This window comes from Antedon mediterranea, chromosome 9, assembly GCF_964355755.1.
Source record: "Antedon mediterranea chromosome 9, ecAntMedi1.1, whole genome shotgun sequence".
Lineage (NCBI taxonomy): Eukaryota > Metazoa > Echinodermata > Crinoidea > Comatulida > Antedonidae > Antedon > Antedon mediterranea.
In genome coordinates, this window is record NC_092678.1 from 18,765,510 (window position 1) to 18,783,478 (window position 17,969).

At 31.4% G+C, this 17,969-nt stretch overlaps 1 protein-coding gene across 1 annotated transcript; it reads left to right on the forward strand.

The window, feature by feature from the left end:
• The first annotated feature begins 9,440 nt into the window (after positions 1–9,440).
• Positions 9,441–13,060, forward strand: LOC140058274 (collagen alpha-1(XII) chain-like). Its single transcript, XM_072103840.1, has 4 exons — positions 9,441–9,764; positions 11,816–12,109; positions 12,684–12,935; positions 13,029–13,060. Exons 1-4 carry the CDS (start codon positions 9,737–9,739, stop codon positions 13,058–13,060), a joined length of 606 nt encoding a protein of 201 aa, XP_071959941.1. The 5' UTR covers positions 9,441–9,736.
• The last annotated feature ends 4,909 nt before the right edge of the window (positions 13,061–17,969 follow it).

Here is a 17,969-nt window from a genome sequence, read left to right on the forward strand (position 1 = left end):
TATCTAGAAAAAGAAAATAAAAGCAATAGATGTAAGACAAATACTTGTAGAAATTTTAAAAACGTTAACAAATAATCATTTATCGGATATTTACAAGGAAATAATGAAATGAATGAATTAACTAATAAAGATGACGAAGAAAATAAATAATAATAAATGATCTATTTTGAACAACATTTCAAATAAGAAGAAATTATGCAATATCATGTTTAATGTTCAAATGTTTTAATGGCACTGCATCTTCAAGACTATGTAATGATATGGGAATGGTGTTCGATAGACATTTTTATAGCACTAGTCAATCTAATACACTCAATATGGTTCCCCCTGAGCCACATATAAAGATAATGAGCACTTCACTCAAATTTGCCGGCGCTTATGTATAGAATGATCTAACAGAACTTAAAGTTTAGATCAGATTGTAAAACAAAATATTTCAATATAAATCATCACTATTTTAACATTTTGCGAACAGTTTTATTTAGGGATTTGGGGATTCATTAGAAATGATGTCTTTTTAAGCTATTTAATTGCCAAGGTTTAAATAACCATCCATGCTTCCAGGTAAATTACATTCTTATTATTCCGTTTTTTTTCCACTCCATATATCATATAATGTATACATATATTTGTCTTTGTATTGTCATTGTTATTAGTTTTAAAGAGTTTGTTTCTATATTTTTTTACCTTTACTTAATTTACATTGTTGAATAAATCCGATATTCACGTGTTGCACTTTATGTAAAAATGTTGATTCTTTCATTGTCTCTTCTTGCCTTTTATACCGTACTTTTTTTATAACATAATGCCTACTACTATTAATAGACAACTTATTTTATACACTAAAACCTATAAAATTGGTTGTTTTACGACACACTTTATTCTCATTATTAAAATGATAAATCGAAATATCTCAAAGCCGGAAGTACTAATACATAATACTATTTATAGCTTTAACCAAACAAACCGCTAATAATTACACAATCATATATAATTAAACATTCGGAGGAGAATAGTTTTCTTAAAAAATATGGCTTGGTTAGCGTATGTCGGATTAATCGCTGTGGCAACCCATGCATTGTCTTTGATGTCTTTGGCATGGTCATTTCACACGCTAACTTATGAAGAATGCTGTAAGTGTAAGTACTTTATGTTAGGAAGCTTTTGAACCAGACGATATAAATATATATTACGAGACTATTTTTCCTTTTGAAGTCATATCAGCGTCAATGTCTATTTCGCCTGAGATATTCTTAATTAGCCAAGCTCAAATTGACGTAGATTAGATCCGATTGTTGATTACGGTTTATCAGAATAGTTCGTTGTTTATTTCGAACAATTTGGATAAAGCCTCTGTAGAAGGATTTACTCGTCGAGTCAAACCAAGTGACATAGTCTAGAGTAAAGAGTATATAAACACATAAACATTTGTTAAAGATTAATTTGTGTAAAACAAAACGGCTTACATTGGAACATATTGTATGCACTTGTTATATTTATACAAACGTGATTTTGTATAGCTGAATAAACGCATAATTATAGGCCTGTGAATCTAATAGTCGTTTCTTGTGTTTGGTTCCTGGCACTACGACGCAATATAAGGAAGTTAGCGCAACGCAAGTAATGTGTAGTACTAATAATTTAAAAATGTTTTCTTTTTGTACAGGAAATTACCAACAATGTTTCCTGGAATTTTTCGCTTAATGGCGGATTAGGTGATTGCTCAAACAAAGGATGTGACCTAAATGGAACAACAGACGGTCGTGTTCTATGCTTATTTATTTATATATTTATTTATTTATTTGGAATTACACCTTTAGGTCGGTGGCACACTTAGCAAAAAGGTGCATCCTTTACAATAACAATATAAAATATAACAATTAACAGAAAAGTAAAAAGGCAAAAGCAACTATCAACACCTATCCTACCCCCCCCCCACCCCCACCACTAATTTACATCGATACATACAGTAGATCATTACTTTACACAAATGAATACAAAACAAAATATAGCAAAAGTGTATTAAATAAAATCACCTGACTAAATACAGGTTATTACGTAAATCCACCAACCCCCTGACCCACCCCTTTTCAATTTACTTAATGTAGCAATGTAGATAACATAGTTATTGAGTCATGGAATTCAGTGAATCATTTCGAAGTTTCCATGCTTGTTTTAGATATCTTTTACAAAAACTATCAAAAATATTTTCACACTCTTCATCAATTAAATTATCTGAGTATCCCAAAATATATTTAAGTTTGTCATTTTCATGAGAAGTATAAAAAGTATCAAACATATCTTTGTTGCCATTTCTATACATATCCACATATAAATTAAATAATTCCTGATTACGTATATTATTTAAAGCTGGACAATTAAGGATGTGTACCGCATAATTTACATTTTTTATTATAATCAATATTCCAATTTGCAGTTCTATCATTCAAAGGTAGAGTATTTGAACGAGCTTTAAATGTTAATGCAGCACCTTCAAAATTAGTTTTATCAATTAAGTAGTTTTCAAGTCCATGTTTTGATTTTAGTGTTTCATAGATTTGGAGACTTGATTTATTTTGTAATTGAATTCTCCATTCATCTATCATTATTATAGAGTTAAGTTTTCTTAAGATTTCAGAAATTGGAAAGTAGACTTCTTTATAATTTGAGAGAGTAGTGAAAATATTGTTGGAATCACAATTACACTTCAAGGGAATATCGTTTATACAAGATAGAAACTTATACCTTAAGTCTTTAAATTCACAATTAAGTTGTAGCATTCCAATAAACATAATTTTTGGCCATCGATAGTTTTCCATCTTTATAATTCTATGGAAGTATTTCATACGAAGAGCGTTATGGATCTCGTTAATTGGAGACCAACCAAGCTCTCCATATAAGGCGGCACAAGGTGTATTTAAAGCTCATCTAACCAACTTCGCGATTCTTGTAGTAAGTATTTAGACAAGTCAGGAGAAATAAATTAATACTGTACTAGATATACAATAATACTAACGACAGAAATTATTTATTCTTATAATTATTTCATATGTAGCGATGAGTAATTCCTAATTTTTTAGGACTATTACGAACGTGAAGATGCTCACAATGCTTTATCACTATCAGTTTGATCGGATGCATTGTTTCTGTTGTCTGCTTGGCGATTACAATTATCACACACATTTACCTTAAGTAAGTACTTTAAGTAGAAAAGGGATACAAACACGTGCACACATGCATGTATTTTAATAAAAATAATATATTTACTGCTATTCCTCCTCCTCCAATATACATCCTTGGCTTTGCTTCACGAACGAAGATTTTATGTCCACGTCTGTCACAGGCTCGTTTGTGGCTTAAAAGTCCGATGCAAGAAAGGCATGTCCGTCCACAACGGCTGCAGAAGAATGTCGGGTGCAACTCTTGTGGTTGTGGTTCAACATTTCGGTTTTTTCTCTTTTTTCTTTTTTCTTCAAGGGCTATCTTGCATGTGTTTTCGAAAAAGTTGACCGCTTGGTTGGTGGTGTGACGCCAGGCCACACTGTTATATACAAAATATAAATAGAAAACACATAACTTCACTTACTCTAAATGTAATTGAAAACACATTATTATAGTTTTTTTTTTTTTGGTTTGTGTACAACACAAGTGAAGAACATTAGAACAGTTTGGATACGTTTTGATACTACACAGCTATTCAAATCATCTGATATTGTTTTTTTTTTATTGTAGAAAATGTCGAAGAAAACGTCCATAACAAATTCTGATTAATTTTTCAATATCTCTGCTACTTCTTTACTTCGTATTTGCAATTGGCATTAAGCAGACAGGTTCTAAAAATGGATGCAGCGCTGATTCACAACTTTGGACTTGTCTCTAATTTCTGGATGTCAATCGAAGCTTTAAACATGTGTGTTATGCTCATCAAGTCTTCTACGATAACATCGAACACTTATGCTGAAAGTGTTTGTAGCAGGTTACCGGATAAATGAGGCATTATCTAATCTCACTAATTAGCCTACTAATTAGTAGTTTATGTTTTATTAAACTAATTATTATTGCACAACAGTAGTAAGCAAGAATTATTGGAAAGTTAGTAAGATTGTGTCTAAAATACATGCATGGGTCATAATATACTACTATACTATGTACATTTGAATATTAATATGATATTATTACAAACACAAATTAAAACATTGAATGACCTACAAAATCGGTTGTTCCATTTAAATTATCATTGTTAAATCTCTTTTAAAAATAATTTTTTAATTATATAAATTCATTTTAATTTTCTTTTGTAGGATTTCCTCTGCTAATTGTTGCAGTTTGTCTGAGTATTGATGTTGATCAGTACAAAAACGGAAATTAGTAAGTAGGCCTACTTTAATTGTCAAATTTTCTTGCCTGTGGTATGATAAGAAAATGCTACGAGCCCTTTAAGATATTGTAAACCTCAATAGTTGGTATGTATTATTTTGGAATATGTATTTTTATCTTTGATTTCAATCACAACCAGTTAATAGTTCTTTTACCATACCATAACATGTTTTCTATCAGTACCCTTTTATATACTCTTTCATGCACTTCCTGACGATTGAACTCACTCAACTCGCAAAAGTATTAGCAGACTTTTGTATTTTTCCGACATTCACGTGTGTTATGACCAAGAAGTTGGTATTTTCTAGAACTTACCCGTTGTATGCATAAATTTTTACGACAACTTAGTACTATTATGTAACAATCACCATTTTGATTTTGTAGTTGTATCGAATTGCCTTTCATACTATACTTTCTTTATAATTATATATCTACTTAGACTAATAGAGAATTGCCTAATAATAAACACTAAAAACGTATATAATGAGTTACCGTATTTTATGACATTCTGTTTTCTTAAGAATTGTCGCAAAATAATGGTATTGAAATGATCATAGTTTATGGTTCAAACCCGGAAATACTAGTATTAATATGTGTACAAGGCTGCTGCTTTAAATAAAACTAAACCGCTTCAGTCGCGAGAGTTGTATACACTAGTTAGGCCTATTATAAGTAGACTGAAATAATATAGCAGCGTGTATGTAGTGCACCGAATGCAGCTTCTAAAGATATCCGTGGGTAAAGGGTAGTCCCATGCTAGAATTTTCAATTATACAGTTTTAAACAAATAAGGAAATGCAATCGTTCAAGCATATCTCAACAAATGTCTGGAGCGTGTCTTGAAATAAATTGATTTTAGGCTTTATTCAGTGTTGATTAAAAAAACCGCATTGAATAACTATACATACTAAATTGAACATATACAAAGATTGCATACATCAATTACATCTGAATTGTTAAAATTAATTAATATTATTGTCCGGGAACATTGTTATTTTATCTTCAACATCAATCCAAAAATGTAATTTAACTTTAACAATTGATGTGTTTACTATATCATTACATATTATCGGCATTTTAATACCATTCCTTTCATACAACTACTTCCTTATAATTTAATCACGCAACTCACACAATAATATTACCTGATATTACCTTATTTAGGCTTATTTTTAGAAACTAGTTTCAAACAAGAATAAAAAGTTACAACAACAGTTATAGCAAAGTCATGTATTGGATTTTATCTAACGTAACCAATCAGAATACGTATTTCTAAATATGGTAAAAAAAGCAGTATATGAAAATGTATTAAATGATAAATTGTTGTAGTACGCTATAAAAAGCAGATAGCTACACACTTAGTCTAAAATGTAGACTCGGCTTTCTTTTAAATATGGATATTCTCCAATTTACAGTAGTTTATATATGTTTTATATTGGTGAGTAAGACACATACATATAAAATAAAACGTTTATGTGTATACAAGTTGTTATTCTTATGTAATTATATATGTATATATTTTTAATTGCACAGTTTAATATTAATTGTCTTAAATAATTGGAAATGTGGTAATTTAGAGTTGTATTATTGTATGATAGCAGATAAATATATTTTGAAACAAGGTAGGCAAATCATGTTATTTGAGTTATATATAATTCCTAAGTCCTAATTTATTAGTCAAACGTATCTTAAATGTAGAGAATGTTTACATTTGTTTGTACTTTCTTAAAGTAGCCCAGTAATGATTATAAATCCTTAGTAGTACCCGCATGTAAAATGCTCTTGTCCCTTTCTTCGTAGAGCAAAATACGCATTTATTTATTTGTATTAGTAAGTGTACATTTCATTTTACTTTTTCCATAGGTATTTCCTTCTCAACATGTGGTTGGTAAGATATATATTTTTCATATTGTTTTTAAGTATAATAATCTGTTTAGTCCCTAGAACGTAGCGCCGTCCGACAACCTACCTCATCTTTCCTCAAACCATTGATTGTCTTTTACAAACCTAAAAGACAAAAAATAATGAAAATACAAACTTTGGTTTGTAAAAGACAAACCACAATTATTTGTTTGTGAACAGTGTTATATGCTGGGCTCTGGGGATGAATGATAACACTAAGTATCACTAAGAAATTAGACCATGTGCTGATGTTCAGTCATCTTGTATAACTCCTTTATTTGTCTCTAATCCAGTCGTTAAATTGCTAATATGAATTTATTACAAACAGTACTCCAGGGATCAAACTAGCCTTAGATATGACTACAGTACATTTTTCTCCTGATGCGTAATTCTTAATTAAGATCGGCCGCGCCTATGTTAGATTGGATTACATACCTCATTTATTCATTCATTCATTCATTCATTTATTTGATCAAAATCACATAAAAACAAGTAAAAAAGGTTCATGAATAAAACAGTATAAACAAAAAACATTTAAAACAATGATAAAAATATTTTAAAACCGTATAAAAACAAAGTTTTAAAAATTTTTAACATATTTAAAAACCATAAAAAAACATTTTGTTTAAAATCCTTATTGTAAAAAAAATTAATAATTTATTATAATGAAAAATTAAAGCACGTAATCCTTCGATAGACTTTGAGAACAAAACAAAATTATATTCAGTGCTTTTTTTTATTTCAATAATGTCATAAAGTTGTACTTTGTTTTACAGCTACCACACTGCGTGGCTTAAAGTTGGCTAGTGGATCAAACCCAATGACCACCATTGATGTCACATGGATCCCTCCAATTACCGGACAGTTTTCTAAATACGAGTTGACCTACGACCCAGTAGATGGTTTTCTAGATTCACCAATTGAAATATCAAATTCGGTTAAGCTTGCTAAATTAACAGGACTTACACCATCCACTACTTATAGTGTAACCATTCAAACGATCATAGACAGTTCTACATTTGGAATTTCACTTACAGAACAGTTCACAACAGGTATTACATTTTTTTCTATTCTAAACATATGGAACAAATGCAAATGCATTGTTTTAATACTGAATATTCAGTACGGCCTTACTATGCGCAAACACCGGTTATAATCTGATTCCTGAAGTTGAGCAACTTAACACTGTACCAGGTTAAAGCTTAGATAGGAGACAATCTTGCAATATCGGGTGCTGTATAAGTGAAATCACATGCATTTAAAATCAGCACTGCTGACTCTTATGAAGAAATCTAGTATCTGCCTCAGACGTATTGGCTCTGCCTGATCAATGTGGGCACTAGATAAGAGAAGCCCTTCGTATGATAGGACCAACCATGGTGCTTTAAACAGTCCATCAAATAAATGTAGGATTAATTGAAATTGTATAGTTCAAGACACATTTTAACACCCATAACAACTACTAAATGTTCTTTTGTGGTTCAAAGAAATCTTGGCTGGTGGTGTTGTAAAGTTTCGAACTCATTTGCTTATTGTATGTTTAGATGGTGGTCTAATTAACATGACAACTGAATTAATAGTATATGTAATATTTTAATGAAATCCATTTCATATGATGTGAAAATCAATATCCTAGGTTCTAGGCTCAATTGTTGTTTATGAATAAGACGCAATTTAAAACGTACTTAGAGTTTTTGACTACAAACAGGCAACAGTTTAAATGAGTATCCATTTGTGATTGGTTAGATTGTGTTTCTGGGTAGCAGAAGTGGTGACTGCGTTAGGGACATACCTGTCATAATTATTTACATTAATAAATAAACAAGGCCAACAGCCACTAAGTCGCGTGCTACAATGCATAGTGATACCGGACCGACAGACCAACCGACAGACAGACAGACCGACAGACAGACTGACAGACCGACCGACATAGTGAACTATACTGATCGAAATTACTGAACATGTTTAAAAATGTTGAACTGTTTAAAAACATTTATATTTTTTTAATTTACACGTGCGTAGCCTGTCACTTTTGACGTGCTCGTATAACGTAATTTCTAGTTGAAAAGTAAGTCAAGAAAACAGAAATCAGGCAAAAAGAGAGCGCAATGACATTTAACGCGCAGTGTGCGCGCAAAATCTGCGCACTCATGCCAATTTTGTAAACGCTTAAAATGTCCTGAAACGTACTCTTATTTCATCGAAAATAAATTTTGAAAATTTTAAGCGCGCGTACGCATGCGTTACATGCGCTACGCACGTAATTGTATTGCCATATAATGATTTATGCCCTGAAATTTATGAGTACCAAATTTTATTTAATTGTGATTCATGGTTGTGAAGATATGATTACAAACGTGATTTCGTTAAATCGTGCGTAGACCGCGTAATTTTTTATTGCGCACCGTGAAAACATAACCACATCGATTCCTGGCCATAAGGAATATACTGTGAAAAATTGACTTAGCTAGATTAAACTGATATCAAGATAAGGTCAGAAAGCGATAACATGCATAGTGATACCGGACCGACAAACAGACAGACCGACAGACAGACCGACAGACAGACCGACCGACCGACATAGTGAACTATAGAGTCGCGACTAAAAATGTTATTGAAACATGCAGTTCAAGTACCAGGTTAATGTATATTCAATAGTCTTTCTGCTCAACGTTTTTAGTTGTGATTATATTTTAGCTAAGACTCTAGTTGGTATTTATGTATCTCTTAAAATTACAAACTTCTAGCAAATAACATATATACAAAAATCTCATGTTCGTCCGAAGCGCGTTACATTTTCCAAAGCAGTGAAGGATAGAATAGAGCAAACCAATGGGCCGTGCCATTGTAAGCAATGAAGTACCGCGCCCTCAATATGTTAGAAAGTATAAACTATTTGCTATACTGTAGAAGAGAAAAGATAATTGACATGACAGGATATAAAAAGACTCTAAAAACAAAAAAGGATAATACTATTTTACAATTATGTAGTTTTTAGATTTTATAACATGTTTTGTTTCTTGTCTTTAAGTTTAACAAAAAATTAATATTGTATTAGTTACTATGCTCTTTTTGGGCTCCTAGTTTGGGCGCTATAAAAATGGCTCTGTAATATGGGAGATAGCAGCGCACATGTTTTGTCTTTTGTCTTTAAGTTTGTTTTTTTTTTAATTACTATTGTACTTTGTTTTGTTTTTTTATTTGTTTTACATCTTGAATTTTTACGTTTGTAGAATCTGCAGCAGAAGGTGCAATATTTGAAAAAGATGTCACAACAGAACAAATTTACTTGGCGTTTATTGTTTATCAGGGCGTGAACCTTTACAATGTAGAGCTAATCTTAGACGGGAATGTGATTGAAACTGTTAGCAAATATTCAACATCATTGCCCTTTACTCATCGCTTTACTAGTTTATCACCTGGAACAACGTACATTGTGAAACTTATTGGTGGAGAGATGGAGAATGAAGCTGAGATCACAACCGGTGAGTGTTGTATAATAAAACTGAATATAACACAATATCTCGTTTGTGTTTTTAAGAAGAACTTATATAATGTTTTTATATATACACACTTGTCTTTACTATGTGTCTAGATGTGTAAATAATACTTTAATTTATCTTAATAGGAGTTTGCCCTGGGTAAAAACAACAAATTGTTAATACTGATATGGACTCAAACAATTGAGAAAATAAAAAAAAATAGCAGTCAATGATTCAACATTTAAAAAGAAATGTGAAGCCAGAAAAGTTATCATAATTAGTATAATTGTAGTATAGCACTAAGTACTTATTGTTTTAATTAAAATATCATGTGTTTAGTTAAGATTTGAATTTCTTGCATGGTCAAGAAGGTCTTTTTTCTCTTGTTAAGACCTCCTTTGTTCTTGTTCTATTGTTTTCATCCACCTGTAAGCAAAGCTTGTCTAGGAGAATAGTATTAAGGAAGGAGCTAAGCTTTCTGTTACAGATCTTGATTAAATACTAGCCATACCTTGTTGGATACTATAACTTATTGGACACTATACCTTGTTGAATACTACCTTGTTGAATACAGTACTTCCTTGTTGAATACTTCCTTGTTGAATACTTCCTTGTTGAATACTTATATCTATTGACAATTTTATAGTTTGAACCGTCAAAATCGTCATACCGTACAGTACGTCAGATACGTCAAATTGATTGAAATAAACTGTACCTGACGCGTATAAAATTGCTGTTTGTTGGGTTCATTTATTATACTCAATAATCCGCACCTACTTTGCTAAAATTAATATCCATTTTTGGAGATATAATATAAATTACTTTAATAATTATTTGTCTTTTTGTTATTTTAATGATCTTGTCCCAATAGAGTTGCAGTGAATCAACATTTTAAAATGTAGCTGTGCCCTTCGCCTTGTGGGAAGGCGTGTCCTTAAATAGATGTGTCCCAAAATAGGAGTTCTACTGCAATTACAAGTACATTTTGTGTTGTTATAATATTCCACTAATATATATATAATGATTTATTTCTTTAGTAAAGAAATAGTCGTAATATTGTACAAAGGTTTACTGGGTTTAATGTTTAAATTATAGTTTAATGTAATGTAATGTATAGTCTACTTACGACAATTTTGTCCTCCAAAACATGAAAAATACAGATTAATAAAAATTACTTTAAAGATGTATTGTCCCTTTGACTAATTCCATAAAAAAAAATATTTCGAAAAAAAGTGGATCATTTTGAAGTATCATAAAAGTTATTAACTTTCACCAAAAATTAGTCGAAAAAAATCGTTTAACTGAAATACAGACATTTTTTTTGTTAAAAAAATAACTTTGACTTCCAGTCAAAGTTTTCGATCAAAACATATCTCATAATGCAACGCGCTTGTTTGCTACTCTGTATGCATAATCATAAAACTTCCTCGCGATCTGTGTGAAAACACCTTCTCAACCGTAACGAGTTGTAAACAATCCTAATTATCATATGCATAATGCATACTCTCGTGGTTGAAATCTTTGTTTACTCTCGCTCGCGACGATTTTCCAGATGAAATTTAATCAAATTTATTTACCTGTTAATTACGTAAAATTGTTGTTTTTGGCTCGAATCTTTGACTTAAAGTGAATAACTTTAATATTACTTTGATATGGCCAATTTAAATTTAGAATATTTTGTCCTCCATTGTTTGTGTTTCAATGTACAATAAATCTTTAATAGGCCATTGCACAGTATAAATATATGAATACTTATGTGTTATTTAAATAATATTTTCAACAAAAGTATTATTATTATTACTAATGTTAGTGTTATTATTATTAATATTATTGTTATTGATGCTGTCGCTGCTGCTGATCTTGCTCTCGCCTTTCCTGTTGCTGCTGCTGATGTTGCTGCTTTTGCTGCGGTTGCTGCTGTTGTTTTTTAATTTGTTTTTTTTTTCTTTTTTTTTTAGAGGTGGAGGGATGGGGGTATATTTTTATGTACACATTAGTCCTAATTTAGGCATGTGATATACAAATTAAAATATAATATATAACTTTTTTTCCAGTTCCTCTACCACCTACAAATCTAAAATTAGATGAAAAATGTTTAAGCTACAATGTTACATTGTCGTGGGACGCTGTACTTGGTGCTGACCGTTACTACATATTTTACAAATGCATCGGTGGTGACATCTTGTGGTTACAAGCTCCATCTGTCACTTCGCCAACAACAACCATCAATACGTTCCATGTATTTGTTTGCCCGTCTGTTACTATGTTAAAGTTTGAAGTTGTTGCTCTTGTGGAAGAAAGAGACACCACCAGGATAAGTGAAAGAAGTAGTACTATATTTACGCAATGTACGTAATTATTTTAGCACCACAGTGTATACAAATCTGAATAATATTCAATTCAAAGACAAATTATTGTCAATTTTGTGGCTGGATCTCAATAAAGATACAAAATAAAATAAGGAAAAAACTAAATAAAAACGATAAAGTAAAACAGCCCAGAAAAATACAGGGCTATATACTATATAATTAACATTACATATATCCTTTTTATCTGCTGCAGCTTTTCGAATTGCTGATTACATTATTTGAATTTGACAAAGAAATTTGACATGAATTAAAATAACTCTGATTTAAAAAAAAAACAAGAGTAGTTATTATAAAATAATAATGTAATCTCTTTATTGAATTTTATTTTATGGAAAATAAGAAGGAACTAGTCAGTTTATTATTGGGTAATGCCTAATTTTTCCTCTAAGTATTAGTATGTGGAAAGTAAACGAAAATAGATGTTTGTTAACAATTCTGATCAATGTAACTATAACTTCCCAGCCGCTGCCAGTCAATACCCCCAACTGCGAGTTTCCATGTTTTAAACAGGTGCATAATATTAACAAATGCTACTATATATTTCTCTTTTAAGATGTTCTGTCTCTCCAAAGCTTTTACTTTAATGAAACATATTCGGGAGTTAGTTGGCGTGATGTTGAAAATGCTACAGGTTATACCATTTTTTACTCACCGAGTAATGGTGACCAGCCAAGTTCATTTATTGTAGGGACAATTAGAACAGTGTTGACTGGTTTAACTCCAGGAGAACTGTATCGAGTTGGTGTACAGATTTTATTTAATAATGGAACGAAAAAGGTTCATAAATATGAAGAGGAACGAACTTGTAAGTCATATCGATATAATTATTGAGTAGCGTCTCTCCTCATAATGGTCTCTTTTTGCTCAATAAAATTTACAATAAAAACCACATCTGTAGGTCTAACTTTCATCGTATTCTTCAGCTCATAAGTGTATCTTTGTAAATTATATTACTGGTTTTATTTTTTTGTTTAGCGCCCTTGCAAGTAGAAAATATAGAAGTTATTAAACACGTGGATAGTTTTACAATAACTTGGGATCCACCAGATGGGATATACAGTGCTTTCAAGATTGGAATCACCAACACTCCTTCGCGTTATTATACTTATACGTTTCGTTATGTTAATGCTAATATACGCACATATACATTCAGTGGCCTAAATCCCGGTAGCTTTTATCATTGGCAAGTACAAACTTACGGAGCAATATTTTATAATAATTATAATAATGACGGTAGCAAACCAGTGAGTGGAGAGATCCGTTTAGGTTAGTGATTTATTCATTATTTCATTGCTCTACTTTTGACGTGTTATTGTTTATATTATACGCCTACTTGACAAAAAAAGCCATTAGGCTCTGTATTGTTTGACAAAATAGTGTGATGTGCCAAAACAAGCCCCGGTATAGTGAAGGATATATGACGTCATTGTGTCCATTACTGGCACATACAGTTTAATAGTGTAGACGGAGCTTTAAGTAAATGTATTTTTTTTACTTCTTTGTCAAAACAAGCCCCGGTATGGTGAAGAATATGACGTCATTGTGTCCATTACTGGCGCATACAGTTTAATAGTGTAGACGGAGCTTTAAGTAAATGTATTTTCTTTACTTCTTTGACAGACAGTCCAACAGCTGGGGACATCTACATTAAGTCTGTATCAGCGAATGTAATAGAACTGAAATTTCAAGCAAGTAATAATAATTCTGCTACAGGCTATGAACTTTCAATAACGCGGCAAGACGATAACAACAACAAAAGAACGTTTCTGCCGGAGGAGGAACTGTATCATGCGTTTATAGGTCTTACTCCAGGCACAAAATACAATATCAGATTAAGTATTTTAGGAACAGGTGAACCTGATAAAGAAGTAAATGTTACAACAAGTAAGGATACATTTTAAACTGTATTTTATTCAGCATGCCATCAGGAGTGTGTCGACAAAAAACAGCACATGTGTGCTGAAAGATGAACAAAACATTAATAGGCTGAAATAAATATCTGAAATGTACATTATACATTAACTTTTATAATTATTTTATTATAGTAACATTACTTGTACTTTAATGTTTGTCTTGCAAAGTATTGTTGGAAAGCCAAGCTCTCCTGGCGTAATTCCGACTAATCCTCTAAACTGAAACTTCAACTGCATTTTTAATTAAAATTCAAGAAAAATAAATTAAAAAAAATATTATATATAAACAATATGAATAAATTTCACTTTATTCTACTTCTATTATAGAAATTTTTTTTTTTAATTTTATTATATTATTTCCTTTTAAATTATTTTCTTATATTTTTACAGATCTTCTAGCCCCAGTATTCGTACGAATAAATCAGTCTAACTTTGATAGCTTTGTCGTCACTTGGAAGTCACCACTAGACACCACAAATATTGATTTCTATCAAGTATACTACATTCCAAATATAGGCACACCATCTTCGCCTATGAAAATTGATATTGGTAATCGTTTGGGCACAGATATTGACAATGCATTGTCGGTAGAAATTAAAGGACTACCAGAAAACACACCAGTCAGGGTTACTGTGTCGAGTATAGGAGAAAACTCTTCTGAAGATGTTACTATTGCTACCACAACAGGTAATTTCCGAAAAAGTAGTGAAAATAGGTATAAAGATTAGATGACGGATTAAGAATCTAAAATTTCAAGCTTACTACGTAAGTGGTTAAGGAAGTATTTATCTTTAGAGGCTAAGCTGAAATTACGCTAGTGGAATTTTTATGGGAGTTTTTTTTTATTACGGGTTAGGTTAGCAGGCATATTAGGACTGTTTTTTTTTATATTATTAGTGCTTATAGTATATTATTGGTTAAACATTACGTTGGGGTGGGTGATACAGAAGCCATCCTAGGTAATTTTGTCAACGTTCGTTTTGATCAGAGGTTGGATTAATACGTAGGCCTAATCACAAAATTAACAAGGTGTATTCATTCGTTAGTAGCGGCTTGAGTTGATTTTTTAGTATTTGTAAAATAATACAAAAAACGTCATTTTAATTGATTTTAGCCAAGTGTTAACCAAGCACTTCTTTGCAAACATGATAGTAAAAAAACGGGAAAATAATATCAAATGTTGCACTGTTAACTTTTTACATTACACATTTTTTTTTTTTAATTATAAGGTTATTTGGAAAGTGGTGAAATTTTTATTTCAAACGTTACACATACTTCATTTCAAATTTCGTATGGAGCTCCTGCCTATCCATCATTTGAAGAGTACAAGTTTGTCATTACGGGAAGAGGTAACACGAAGAACTACACCCGTGGCCCGTTTTTTGAACGCACATTCCTGGTAGATGACCTATTATCAAACACCTTATACTATGTTACGATGAATGATGGTGTAAACTCAAATAGAACAGTTAATGTTTCTACAATTGGTAATTTACAAATATTTATTATGTAATATTCAATCCATTAGCATAATTATTTCCTTACATATACATTAAAATGTTATTTTTCATAATATTTATTGAATTAAAAAGTTTCTAAAAAATGACAACACGAAAACTGAAAACTATGTTAGTTAAAATCACTTGGCCATACAAAAAAGCATAAATATAGGCCTACAGAACATTCAAATGTAAAAATAGTGAATATCTAGACATTAAAAAGACACAAAATGCACAATAGAACAAAAACACATAAATGTCAGATGACCACTAGGAAATACTACACTATCAAGCTCATTTGACCAACAAAAAAGTGAAAATAGGTTAGTGATACGACATCACCGTTTCCACATATGGGCACATCCCATTTTGTTGTCACATAAAGTTTGATAGTGTAGACATATCTTTAGTTTTTATTTTTTTAAATTTTATTTTATTCAAACCCATTCAACAGCGGGAAACGCGCCCCTTACAGAATGGATTAAACTATACCATATAAATATATATATTTACATCTAGATATTGTTAATTTGGTATAGTACCTAGTATTGGATAGCCGAGTGGTTAGGACACTTGACTGTCGTACAGATAGACCCGGGTTCAATGCCTGACAACTCCCAGTTCACTCAGCTGTAAAATGAGTACCTGGTTGAAAATACTAGGGAGAAAAAAGGCGGCGTGGAAAGAAACTGGCCACCCTACCACATAATGCCGAGGTTTAGTACAATGAGCTCCTAACAGCTCATTCCTCTACGTTCAGAGATCACGGGACTCACCTTTACCTAGTGTTATAATAATTTATCCTTGAGGGAGGGAGAAGGTAATGCAATTGTCTTATGACTTTAAGTCCCACGGGTAAGAAAACTTAGAATCGTTACTCAAAAACGCCTAACCCAGTTCACAGAGTGTCGTACACCAAATAAAAGCCAAGACATAGTTTAATCCAAATATGGCAGTTATATGCAAGGTTTACACAAATTAACCAATAGTAAACCGACCGAAAATCTGTCACTCAACTTCTGTAGTAAACTGAAACCATCTTTGCTAACCACGTAGCAACAACATTCAGTTTCGATTGGTCAATACCAATTAATTTCGATTTACTGGAAAATCCAAAACTATTAGATTCTAAATAATTATGTCTAATTTCTGCAACAGAGTTTCAACCTTGCATTCATATTGGATGTAAATACAATGGACTTTGTGACCAAGAAGGCGAGTGTGTTTGTCCTGACGGACGTTACGGAGTATTATGTGAACTAGGTATGTTATGTATTAAATTTTACAATTAAAAAAAAAACAGATTAATCATTTGGTCAAAATAGAAATTACTAATTGAAAAAGTCATACATTTTCTCTGTTATAATTTTTGTGTTATAACAACTCATTAAAAATGCATTGTAGTGCTAGAAAAAATTGCCAAGAGAAGAATACCCACTTTCTACGAGTATGTCCACGAGTTGCGTTTATGATTTTAAAATGAGTTAAATTGTCATTAGGTGCACTTTGTGTTATCTATCTGAACCTTCTTTATTGAATTTGAGAAATTATATTTTAGTGTAATTTTCTGGGGTTTTTTTTTTGCATGTTTATTAATTTTTTTTATTGAATTACTATTCTGGAATAAAATAATCAATCAATAAATATTCGGTTCAGTTAATAAATGAGATTATATTTAAATTGTTAACTCATTTATTCAATACAGGTGTGTGTGCCAAAAATCCATGTGAGAATGGGGGAATGTGTTTTCAGTCAATTGATGACTTTTTTGAAACTCAAACAGTAAACAGAGATTTCTATTGCGCATGTTCACCAGGTTTCACAGGTCCTACCTGTACAGGAAAAATCGGTTAGTTTTTGTCAACAATGTTTAATTTCTTTATTGCTAGGATACTATATAATAGATATACCAATTACATGTTAGGTGTAGACCTACCTACAACTCTAGTAATATTGGTATGTTAGTATTTTTTAACCTTATTAGTTCCACAGATTTTAACTATTTGTTTTATCTTGTTTACATTATTATTAATTTAATATATTGTATTAGTTGAATGTGGCCACAATGAATTCGCATGTGAAAGCGGCGAGTGTATCTCACTTATCAAGATGTGTGATCATGTGGAATATGACTGTGCAGATAACTCCGATGAACCTAGTAAATGTCAAAGTAAGAAAAAGGAATTCTACTTTATTATAAATTAGTTGGCGGGTTTTATAGCTTTTTGCCAATAGATGAGGCTGTTTAAAATCATGGTGAACCCAATTTCTACACTAAACTATTCGTTACAATGACTACAACAACCTACATCATCAACTTAAAATGACACTGAGGTGATATTTGCCATTTTATAAAAAAATTCTCTACAGCAGCTAGTGAGTCTACTACTACTACTACTACTACTACTACTACTACTACTACTACTA

Coding starts and splice junctions, on each gene's coding strand:
- LOC140058274 (XM_072103840.1), top strand. CDS start 9,737: ATGGAGAATGAAGCTGAGATCACAACCG. Junction 9,765..11,815: donor TGAAGCTGAGATCACAACCG/GTGAGTGTTGTA, acceptor CTTTTTTTCCAG/TTCCTCTACCACCTACAAAT. Junction 12,110..12,683: donor TAGTACTATATTTACGCAAT/GTACGTAATTAT, acceptor TTCTCTTTTAAG/ATGTTCTGTCTCTCCAAAGC.